At 47.1% G+C, this 12,090-nt stretch overlaps 2 protein-coding genes across 2 annotated transcripts in view; both read left to right on the top strand.

Annotated features, from left to right (window-relative positions):
• LOC135666502 (probable nucleoredoxin 1-1) overlaps positions 1–1,662 on the top strand; it is a 2,962-nt gene extending 1,300 nt beyond the window's left edge. The window contains exons 3-4 of the mRNA XM_065178074.1: positions 1–333; positions 946–1,662. The exon at positions 1–333 is cut by the window's left edge and continues 162 nt beyond it. Of these exons, the coding sequence (XP_065034146.1) occupies positions 1–333; positions 946–1,662 (1,050 nt within the window). The remainder of the gene's footprint in view (positions 334–945) is intronic.
• Positions 1,663–7,278: 5,616 nt separating this feature from the next.
• Positions 7,279–8,007, top strand: LOC135666501 (uncharacterized). Its single transcript, XM_065178073.1, has one exon. It carries the CDS (start codon positions 7,279–7,281, stop codon positions 8,005–8,007), a length of 729 nt encoding a protein of 242 aa, XP_065034145.1.
• Positions 8,008–12,090: the final 4,083 nt, after the last annotated feature.

Here is a 12,090-nt window from a genome sequence, read left to right as displayed (position 1 = left end):
GAGGATGATAAATCATCCTATGAACAAGGCCTGGCAAGCATGCCATGGCTCGCGATTCCTTTCGAAGACGAGGGCTGTGAGAAGCTTGTCCGCTACTTTGAGCTCTGGCCCTTCCAATTACCAACCGTGCTTGTGATCGGTGCCGATGGGAAGATTATGCTTAAAAATTACGATAGGCTCATCTCCAAGTATGGAGTTTTAGCATGGGAAGCATTCCCGTTCTCTAAGGAGCAACTGGATTTATTGCCAGAGAAGGCAAAGGCCGCACAAACACTGGAATCTCTTCTTGTTGCTGGGGACCTCGATTATGTCATTGGGAAAGAAGGCTTGAAGGTAATGAATCGAGCATATAGTGAATCCACAGCTTGGTATTGTCAATGGCTAACCCCTCATCATTGTGTTTGACAGGTTCCAGTGAAGGAGCTTGTTGGCAAGACCATCCTCTTCTTCTTTGCAATGAGTGATTCGTTTCAATGCCAGAAATTTCTTCCCATGCTGATCGAGGCATATCACAAGATCAAGCGCATGGACAGTGCTTTCGAGGTGATCTTCGTCCCTATGGGCGGCTATATGGATTCGGGTGCTTTCGAGTTCTTCTTACGCATGCCTTGGTTGGCGGTGCCGGTGGATGATGAGAGAATAAGATCGTTGAAGAACACTTTAGAAGCTCATTACGTCAACACCCTGGTTGTCATTGGTCCTACAGGTCAAACGATCACAGAGAACGCCGCAACTTCGTTGAAGATGTATGGAGCCGATGCCTACCCGTTCAGTGAAGAGAGGATCAAGGAGGTAGAGATGGCACAGACACTGGAATCTCTTCTTGTTGCTGGGGACCTCGATTATGTTATTGGGAAAGAAGGGTTGAAGGTAATGAATCGATCATATAGTGAATCCACAGATGGGCATTGTCGATGGCTAATCTCTCATCATTGTGCTTCACAGGTTCCGGTGAAGGAGCTCGTTGGCAAGACCATCCTCCTCTTCTTCTCGATTCGTAGGTCCGGTACATGTCGCGGATTTCTTCCCCATCTGATCGAGGAATATCACAAGATCAAGCGCATGGATAGTGCTTTCGAGGTGGTCAACATCTCGATGGACAAAGATCAGGATTCCTTTGATCAGTTTTTCTCTGGCATGCCATGGTTGTCGCTGCCGTTCGGTGATGAGAGGAAGAAATCTTTGGAACGCACTTTCGGAGTCGATATCCCCTACCCCTCCCTGGTTGCCATTGGTCCTACAGGTCGAACTATCACAAGGAACGCCATGTATTCGTTGGCGACCCATGGAGCCGATGCCTACCCGTTCAGCGAAGAGAGGATCAAGGAGTTGGACCAGAAGATAGACGAGATGGCAAAGGGATGGCCTGAGAAGAGGAAGCATGAGCAACACAAGCATGGGAAGTTGGAGTGGAGCTGCCTGCACGGCCTGTATAGGTGTGGTGACTGCCACAAGATTGGAAGTGGATGGTGCTACTTGTGCTCCATGTGCAGTTTCGGTCTCCACCCCAAATGTGCACTGAAGGAGGAGAAGAAGGAAGAGGAAGAACATGATGAAGGATCTGAGTGTGATGGAGAGGTTTACAACGATTTCGAAGATTCTGAAGATTCCGAAGATTCCGAAGATTCCGACGATTATGAAGATTCTGAAGATTCTGAATAAGATTATGTAATGCAATGGTGTTTGTGTTTTGATGGGAAGAGCTTTAGATCGATGCAATGAAAGTAGCGGACTTATGACAGTCTGCAACTCGCAACATTTTTTGTTGATAGAGAACAATCAGATCAGTAAAAATCTGACGAAAATCTTTTCTTATTTGCTCCATATGATCAATCAAGCTTCATAATAACAACACCAATTCAACAAACATATTTGAGCCACAAATACCAAAGAATAAGAATGTATAATTCATGGCAACAAAGACGAGAAAACATTGAACTGTATGTTCTTCTATACCAAGGAACATTAATAACACATACATTGGTTTAACCAGAAGTATTCAAATTGGCACATGATTTCAATTGTTTTGGATGTCAACCATGATTTCTTCTATTTGATATATCAGAAAACTGGGAAGCGAGGAAATACAATCTCAGGGGAAGTACATTTTCTTTTAATAGAAACTTTACAGTTGATAAATTGCTTTCCTAATTTGTTGACGCAGATATGAACCTGATACAGCTGCTGCTTCCCCGATTTTGTGTTGCACTGGATTGCTGGTTTATACCCTATTTTCCTTATGAGGATATCGAAGATATGATTCTTTTTATACTTACGGTTATTAGGAAAAATACCTTCCGCCTTTAGATAAGAGAGAATATCAACTGTTTCCTTGAGTTTGAGGGCTGCTGTGAAGTAAGAAACTTGATCGAACCTGGACATGGAACACGTGCCATGCTTATCCCATTCATGACGCCAAAATGAGTGGCCATCGCTACTAGGACAACGAAAACTATGCCAATGTTTAATCATCTCGCCAATCAAAGGGTTCATCTACAATCAAAGACAACGAAAAAAAAAAAACGATGAACGACTCACACTCTCATTTTGCAAGGTAACTTTACGATAGAGTAGTCTGTGTCAGAGCTAAACATACCTTACGTCGGTTGTATTTAGAAGCTGATGGCATATTCTTGTCACAAGATGGAATAATTCCATTGCGAAAAGCAGGCCAAAGGCCATGGATGGTAAAATTTTTTTCCGGATACCCCGTACTCATAGGGCAGCAACGGTTGACGTTGCAAAATGATCCAGGCCACTAGATGTTTCAAATCAAACGATCAATATAGAGAAGAACAACAAGATAAAGAAAAAATTAGACTTACCTGAAGAACTAAGTGAAAATAATCATAATTGGACGCAGCAGTGGTGGAGAAAACCAGCAAGAAAGCAATGGTGGAGAAAACCAACAAGAAAGGGAGGACGAGAGGTGTCATGCTTCGGCGAGTTAGGCTTTTGGGCACGTCGGAAGGCTTCTCCTTTTTTGTATATGATCATCACAAGATTGCATAAACATTACCGGTTAGCATGCCTAAGGTGGGTTTAATTAATTATCTACAAAATAGATACATAATTGAAAGAGAAAGAAGAAACAAAAAAACTCAGGGTAGGTTTAATTATCTATAATTATCTATAGGTCATATGCATGTGCTGCAGAGTGAAGATGATAGCTAAAGTACATGTTTCTTTCTATGCATAGAGATATTCTTCTGCAGAGAGAAAATAGTCGATCTCTCCTAGAAATAGAGAAAGACAGTTGGCTTTGAATCATCAAAGATTGAACTCCCGCAGGAGCTGCTCCATGAGAAGAGAAGCTTTGATCGTTTGGACCGTGCCACTTGACTATTGCTGTCCTCTACATCTGCAATAGAGCCTCACAAAGAAGAATTATCATCATTCATGATGAGAGCTTTCTTCGATGCATAGCCAATCTTTTTCCCATTGTTCTGGCTCTTGAGCTACAGTAAGGTCGATTCCAAACTAGAATTTGATGGTTTGATCAGACCTTTGACACAAAGCTTGATCTTTGATCAATCCTCATGAAGAAGCCAGGCTTGACTACAATATAAACCCCTAATGCAAGGAAATTAATTGTGCCCTATGCTGCCTCTCTAGTTAGAATAGCTGTTCTGATTAGGTAAAAGATTGCTAGAAAAAATTGATGAGAAAGACCCTCAAATGTTAAGAAATAAGTGTAAATTCTAAAGATCTACAAGGACACTGGATATGTATTCCATAGGTCTATTTTATGTGAAAGGTACAATTAATAGCCCCCCCGCATAGGTTTTGTGTTTCAATTAATTGGGTTTTGTTGCTAGATTAAATTTCATAAGGTGTGTTGTTGATGCATATATATATATATATATATATATATATATATAATGATATATGGTTATAAAAGTTCATTAGTATGCTATAATTTTTATATATGCATATAAATATTTTAAATTATTCTGACGTATAAATTTATCTATTGATTTTGTATATACTATGTTATTAGGTTATGCTTGCTAAAGAAATTAAAGATAAGGTATTTACCGTTAAATGTATTATGCTCACCTAAATAAAGCTATAAAAACTTATACTTACCGAGTGATTATCTACTATATATTCTATTTTGTATGTGAGGATACTAGTAGTCCATCCAAGTGATTTGGTATGGAAATAAGCATGTGTGAGCCCATGCCAACATAAATATGAACGATGACTTATGAATATTTTTATATGTATAAAATTTGGACTTTGTATTTTTCTTTTAGTTAGATATTATAATTATATATAAATATTCAAATTACTATATACAAGGAAAAGTTTATTATTTTATTTAGTAAATTAGCATATTTTATTTTAAAGATTGTTTACTTTTAGTCATTCATATAGGGCTCGTGTAGAACTAGAAGTAGATTGTTACACCACCCCCTTCACACAATTAATGTAGTCATCCTGATTATTTCCATTCATTTATAATTTAAAATTACCTTAATTAGATCTTCCTTATTTGTATTGATCCATTTGTTTGTTTGTGCAATATGATTAAGGAAATAATTAAAAAATTTATGACTAAGAAAATATCTAAATTCTATTTTCTTATTGGTTTGGGCAAGTTAAGAATTAAATTTATTTATTTATTTATTTATTTATTTATATAAAAAGTGATTTTTAAAAATTTCCTTAGGGGAAATCTTCTCCTCCTAATGGCTTTGCTCCTCTTCCTTCCCGAGGAGGTCAGGCTCCTATTTTATTTATCACTAGTGGAGAGGAGTCTAGCAGTGGGAAGATAGAGGGAACTCCATTTCAAATAAGGTATATCTTCTATCTTTTATCAATTTATTATATATATATAAATATTAGTCAAATGATATTAAGGTTTATAAATTTTGAATTATATATAAAAAAAATTTAAAAATTAAAATTATCCTCTCTGTAGCTGCAGTTGCATTCATAAGAAATAGAAGAGTGAAACTAGGAACCTGCACTTTAAATGAAGTTCTATAATTACTAATCCTTTTATTGATAAATTGGTGCACATCTAAAAGTAAAAACTTGCACAATTATATTTGATGGGATTAGGTTAGATTATTCCTAATTTAATTCAATATAGGCATAGTTGACACCCAAGGGACTTGATCTGACCTAGATCATTAATTAAATTATCTCCGATTTGATGTGATCTGGGGATGCAATTCAACCTAAAATGCAGCCCCATTTAGCAAGATGGTTAAGCATTATCATCTTGTTATTGCATCAAGATAGTAGTTGAAGTTGATTTAGTTTTTATGTGTTACTTTTTCTTTAATCAAGTTGAAAACACTAATCAAGAATCAAAATTTATAAATCTGATAAATCAAACTCGAGAAAGAACGAACAGAACACAATTGAGAGGGAAACTAGAGGAGAAGAGAGAGATCGGCGTACCTCTAAAGGGCAGAAGATTGCACAAGGAGGAGAAGAGAGAGATCGGCGTTCCTCCACGTTATAGAGCTCATATATATATCATGCAGCGTTCGCTCTTATGGAAAATTATTCCCCGTTAAGTTCTAGAAAGTGTCATTATTTTCCATTATGATGAAATTATTCCCCGTTAAGTTCTAGATTCCCCGTTAAGTTCTAGAAAGTGTCATTATTTCCCATTATGATGTATATTTTTATCATACGACACATTCTTTTCTTATATTTTAGAGATTTTATATTGAAAATGGGTATTTTTGTATTCATTTCCAAATCGATATAATAAGTTATTACCTTATTGCATTAGCAGAGGTTGACTCGCTACTCTGGGCTTGAAGACAAGACTGATTTCTTAGTTGTTTCCGCCACCTTTTCGTGATTCGCCCTCTCTCTTTCTCCGGGGTCGCTGAAGTTATGAGAGTCGGTTCAGGGAGAGTTCAGTTGGTGCAGGCGCAATAAGCAAGACGTGTTAACGTAAGAGTCACTTCATGCCCGATGGTGAAATCCACATACACGTGTCCACAAATCAACTATCCCCATTGATAAGGGTAAAAATGGCGATGTAATGCGCCATGACGTCAGTCATACCTGGGCGACGTCCTGCCCGAGGAAATGCGTATTAACGCCAACTTGATATGCGCCAGCGTCACTCGCTCCCAGACAACGACTGAATCGTCTGACCCCGCGCGCTCGGCCGAGGTAGAGGGGGACGTCGGCCGAAGCTCGCCCATACCCTATGACAGTTCGGTTCTCCACGCAACCCCAGTGGCGATGTCAGACGCCATCGGAGGTACAGTCCTACTCCTGCTGGAAGCCACATCAGGTAACATCAAACTCATCTATAAATACCCCAGAGTTCTAAACGAACAAGGGGAGAAAAGACGAGCACAACGCACTCGGAGGCATCTCTTCCTCCAAAACCTTCTCCACATCGCTGACTTGATCATCGGAGGGGTCGGGCCGAGCTTCCGACCCGACCTGTGTGCAGGTGCGAGACGACGTCGCCTCTTCCCGATGCTGCCTCAAGGGACGCCACGTAAGATCCCCGCCATTCGGACCCCCCGAACAAGCCGCGTCGGCCCCAAGGCCACGGCTAAAAAAGTTGTTTACACCAACAGATTGGCGCTAGAAGGAGGGCCTGTCCGAATGTCGAACGATCTGCGAATCCACTCTGACGAACCCGTGGCTGTCGGGCCGCCCACGATGACCACTCCGGGGGAACACCCCCCACACGATGGATCCCGAGACGAACATCTCGCCGCAACGTCAGAACGCTAATGACGGTTGTTCAATGACCCGGGCTTGTCACCTCCCGATGGCGCACACACAGGCCCATCGCCGGTATCATCCGAGGCCTTTCACGACCTCGCTCATCAAGTCCGAGCTCTGACGGGCATGGTGCAGACCATCATCCCGCTCGTCTCCCAACCGACACCCCCGCATATGACCCGACCTTTGCAACAACAGGAGGCCCCCACTAGGACTCATGTGCCACTTCCCGAGCTCCCCACTCCGCCTCAGAATCCGATAGCCCAGCCCGGGAACCGGGAGGCGGAAGACACGGCGAGTCGCCCCGAGCCCGACGCTCCATCTGCCGACTCGACAAATGCCCTGCGGGCCCAGTTGCGCCTCGTTAGTCAACGACTCGACGAAGTACAATAGGAAGTCTGTAAGTCAAAAGGAGAGCTCGGGGCGGACGGATAGCAAGGATCCCCGTTCGTCCCCGAGATACAAGATCAAGCGATTCCCCCGCATTTCCGGCTCCCTTCGCTGGATCCATATGACGGCACCGCTGACCCAGCGGACCATGTTGTCGCTTTTCACACCCAGATGGCGCTATATGGGACTTCTGACGCCTTGATGTGCAAGACATTCCCAACAACCCTACGGGGGCCAGCCCGCGTGTGGTACAGCGACCTGAAGGTCGGGACCATCGCCTCCTTCGACCAACTTGCCAGAAGTTTCGAGCTCACCTTCCTGGCTTACGCTCGACCAAAGCCGTCTATGGCGTTGCTCCTCGGACTCAACCAAAGGGAGGACGAGCCCCTCTCTCATTTCGTGAACCGCTTTACGACACAAATTCGGGGACTGTCCGACACTCACCCCTCTCTGTTGATACAGGCATTCATGGTAGGCCTGCGGCCTTCCAGGTTCTTTTGGTCTCTTGTGGAGCGACCCCCCACCGCGGTGCCCGAAATGCTTCAGCATGCAAGCCAATTTATCGCCGTCGAGACATGGATGGCCGGGAGGCGGGAGGAGCACAAAAAGGTTAAGTCGGAGCCGCCCCAGCAGCAACAACCCGCCGCGTCCCGGCATAAGATGGACAGACCCGACCCAAGGCCTCCTCTCCCTGCCTTGAACTCGTCCCGAACAGAAATATTACTCCACATAAGGGAGAAGGGACTACTCAAAGATCCTCACCCGATGAGGAGCCCGCAAGAGCTTGCAGACCGATCAAAATATTGCCGCTTCCATCGGCAGCATGGGCATGACACCGAACAGTGTCGTGAATTGAAAAAGCAGATCGAGGAACTCATTCGTAGAGGGCATCTTGGCTAGTACCTTCGACCGGACAAGGAGCTGTCGCCACGCCCAGAGGGCCCCATCGAGTGACACGTCGACTTAATAGCTGGCGGTCCTACATCTGGCGGAGGTTCCATGACGGGAAGAAAGGCATACGCCAGAGCCGCCCAGACCGAAGCTCCCAGACACGGGCTTGAGCCCGAGATCACTTTCCCGACCGGAGCCTCCGAACAACCCGAGCATGACGACGCGCTTGTGATATCGGCCAGGATCGCCAATGCACAAGTAAGAAGGATCATGGTCGATACCGGAAGCTCAGCCGACATACTTTACTTCGACACCTTCCAGAAGCTCGGCTTGGCTAGGGAGAATATGAAGCTGATGTGCTCGGCGCTCACTGGATTTATCGGGGATTCAATCTCGCCGCTGGGGGCTATCACTCTGCCCTTAACCTTAGGGGCCCCGCCAAGGTCGAAGACAGTAATAACCACTTTTCTAGTGATCGACCTCCCCACCGCGTACAACGCCATCCTCGGCCGACCAACCCTCAACAAGGTCAGAGTCGTCGTCTCAACTTACTACCAAACTATCAAGTTCCCAACTCACGCCGGGGTCGGGGAAGTCACGAGAAGCCCCCGAGAGTCCAGGCACTGCTACCTGACCGTCGTCTCGTTACACAAGAGGGCAAGGGTCGAACCACCGCTGGAGGATCCTAGGGAGACGAAGAACCGACCCCCCATCCCGAGCCAAGGGGATCCACCGTCGACGTACCACCGCTAGAAGCTCGGCCTGATCAGACGGTCAAGATCGGTTCGGAGCTGCCCGAGCGGGAACGAAAGCAGTTCGTCGGCCTCCTGCGGGAAAACGCCGACATCTTCTCCTGGTCCCCATCTGATATGACGGGCGTCGATCCGGAGGTTGCACAACATCGCCTCAACATTTCGCCTGATGCTCGCCCGGTAAAACAGAAACCCAGACGGCAGGCCCCTGATCGGCAACTCGCCATACGAGGAGAAGTGGGCCGACTCTTAGCGGTAGGCTTCATAGAAGAAGCCAGGTACCCACAATGGCTATCCAATGTAGTTCTCGTGAAAAAATCCAATGTGCGTTGATTACACCAGTCTCAACAATGCATGCCCAAAAGACTACTACCCCCTTCCGAAGGTCGACCAGTTGGTCGACGCGACGGTTGGACACGCCCACCTCTCCTTTATGGACGCCTTCTCGGGATACAACCAAATCAGAATAGTGCCCGAAGACCAAGAGCATACAGCCTTTCTCACCGACCAAGGGGTATACTTTTACAAGGTCATGCCTTTCGGGTTAAAAAATGCTGGGGCAACATACCAGAGAACAGTGAACAAAATGTTCGCCTATCAGATCGGGCGGAACATGGAAGTTTACGTGGACGACATGATTGTAAAAAGCCAAGAGGCGGGAGCCCACCTTGCCGACCTGACCGAGGCATTCGCCACACTGCGCAAGTTCGGCATGCGACTGAACCCCGCGAAGTGTGCTTTTGGCGTCACCTCGGGGAAGTTCCTCGGGTTCATCATTCACGAAAAAGGAATTGACGCCAACCCAGAGAAGGTCTAGGCAATCATCAACATGCAGTCGCCTCGGACGATCAAAGACCTGCAGCGCCTCAACGGGAGGCTCGTCGTCATGTCTCGTTTCCTCGCCCGGTCGGGCGATCGCTGCCTCCCCTTCTTCAGGGCGCTAAAGAGCCCAAAGAATTTTCAGTGGACGGCGGAGTGCGAGGAAGCCTTCAAACAAATAAAGCAGACCTTGGCCAACCTCCCCCGGCTTGCCTCAGTTTCTCCCGGTGAGAAGCCGGGCCTCTACCTGGCTGCCTCCCAGCACACAGTCAGTTCCATTCTGATCAAAGAAAATTCCGACGAACAGCTTCCGATCTACTATGTCATCCATGTCCTAAGCGGGCCCGACGAGCATTACCTGCCGATTGAGAAGCTCGCGCTCGCGCTTGTGCTGTCAACCCGGAAGTTACGCCCCTATTTCCAGGCTCACCCGGTGGAGGTCATCACCGACCAACCGCTTCGGTAAGTCTTATCTAAATTTGATGTTGCAGGGTGGCTCCTCAAATGGGCGGTGGAGCTCAGCGAACATGACATACGATACGTGCCCAGGACCGCCATTAAAGTCCAGTCCGTGGCCGACTTCATCGCTGAATTAACCCAGGTCGCGGACGGGGATCTCGTGCAACCTCCCGAAGCATGGGTCCTACACGTGGACGGATCAACCAATTCAAAGGGTGCCGGCGCAGGGCTTGTGCTGCTAGCTCCCGACGGACGCTTGTTCGAGCGCTCCCTCCGCTTTGGGTTCTAAGCCACCAATAACGAGGCAGAATACAAGACGCTCCTGGCAGGACTCGGGTTGGCCCTCAAAATGCAAGTGGCTACCATACATGTCCTCACCGACTCACAGCTAGTAGCCGAGCAACTCAGCGGCGGATACGAGGCTCGGGACCCAACCATGGCAAAGTACCTAGCACAGGTGAGGAACCTAATCGCCAAATTCCCTCATTTTACATTATCTAATATTCCGAGGGAAGAGAACGGGCGGGCCGACGCGCTAGCTAGGCTGGCGTCAAGGCCGGCCTCTGAAGCCCGGCCCGAGGTCGAGGAGCTCCCCACCCGTGCATTCGAAATAGCAGCCGCGGCCTCAGGCAGCATGCCGACCACATGGGTACATGAGCTACTACGCTTTAAACGAGACGGGACCCTTCCTCCCGATGAGGTTGCGGCTCGGCACCTGCGTCGTACGCATGCGTGGTACTCCGAGGTGAGTGGACGTCTCTATAAGCGGTCCTTTACATACCCCCTCCTACGATGTTTGGAGCCCGACGAAGCTCAGACGGTTCAGGCCGAGATCCACGAGGGAGTCTGCGGGGAACACATCGGCGGGCGAACCCTGGCACACAAAATACTTCGCTAAGGTTACTACTGGCCGACCATGTGCCGGGACGCGAAGGCTTATGTGCAGCGGTGCAGTTCTTGCCAAAAACACGCCCCAGCAGTCGGCGGTCCCACTCACCCCATCGATTATGCATGGCCATTCGCGCAGTGGGGTTTGGACCTGCTCGGACCCTTCCCGCCAACCGCAGGTCAGCGGAAGTACATCATCGTGGGAGTGGATTTTTTCACGAAGTGGGTTGAGGCCGAACCGTTGGCGACGATAGCGGAGCGTCAAATTGAAAAGTTCGTGTGGAGGAACCTGGTGACCCGGTTCGGCCTGCCCAAAACCATCATTACTGATAACGGGCCTTAGTTCGCCGGTAGAAGATTCCGGCAATTCTGTGACAGCCACGGTATCAAGTTAAGGTTCAGCTCGGTGGCTTACCCTCAGATGAACGGGCTAGCGGAGGTAACCAATCGGTCCATTCTAGACGGGCTCAAAAGAAGGGTGTCCGTAGCCCGATCGGCCTGGACGGACGAACTCCCAAGCGTCTTATGGTCATTACGCACCACCCCCAAGATCGCGATTGGAGAGTCCCCCTACAGCTTAGCGTTCGGAACCGAAGCTATCCTGTCGCCCGAGGTAGCCATTGCCACCCTTCGAGCAAGAAACTATGATGAGGAAACCTCAAACGAAGGACTTCGAGCCAGCCTCGACATGCTCAAGGAGCGACGCGCCGATGCGCACTTAAAGGCTCTCTCGTATAAAAGAGCTGTTGCAAAGGTCTACAATAGGAAGGTACGACCCCGACCAATTAAGTTAAACGACCTAGTCCTGCGCAAGACCGAGGTCAGCGACTCGACCCGAGCAAGGGGGAAGCTGGCTCTCAAATGGGAAGGACCTTAACGGGTCGTCGAGGTAATCCAACCGGGTACGTACCAACTCGCGACAATGGAGGGTTCTTCTTTGCCGAGAACATGGAACGTCCAGAACCTTAAGAAGATTTTCGTCTGAGAAAGAAGAAGCTTTTTTTTCTTTTTCGCCTAGTGAAAGAAGAAGCTTTTCGTCTAAAAAAGAGGAAGTCTTTCGTCCAAGGAAAAAGAAATTTTTCTTTCGAAGAAGAAGAAGCTTTTTCCTAGGGGAAGAAGAAGAAGACGAGCAAATACACGAGAGAAGAGAAAACCTTCTTTTATTTCAAGAAAA

The sequence above is a fragment of the Musa acuminata genome, unplaced genomic scaffold (genome assembly GCF_036884655.1).
Source record: "Musa acuminata AAA Group cultivar baxijiao unplaced genomic scaffold, Cavendish_Baxijiao_AAA HiC_scaffold_1104, whole genome shotgun sequence".
Lineage (NCBI taxonomy): Eukaryota > Viridiplantae > Streptophyta > Magnoliopsida > Zingiberales > Musaceae > Musa > Musa acuminata.
This window is presented reverse-complemented; position numbering and strand designations above follow the sequence as displayed.

Bases quoted from the DNA above. Each gene is read 5' to 3' on its own strand.
- LOC135666501 (XM_065178073.1), top strand. From the start codon at position 7,279: ATGGCGCTATATGGGACTTCTGACGCCTTGATGTGCAAGACATTCCCA.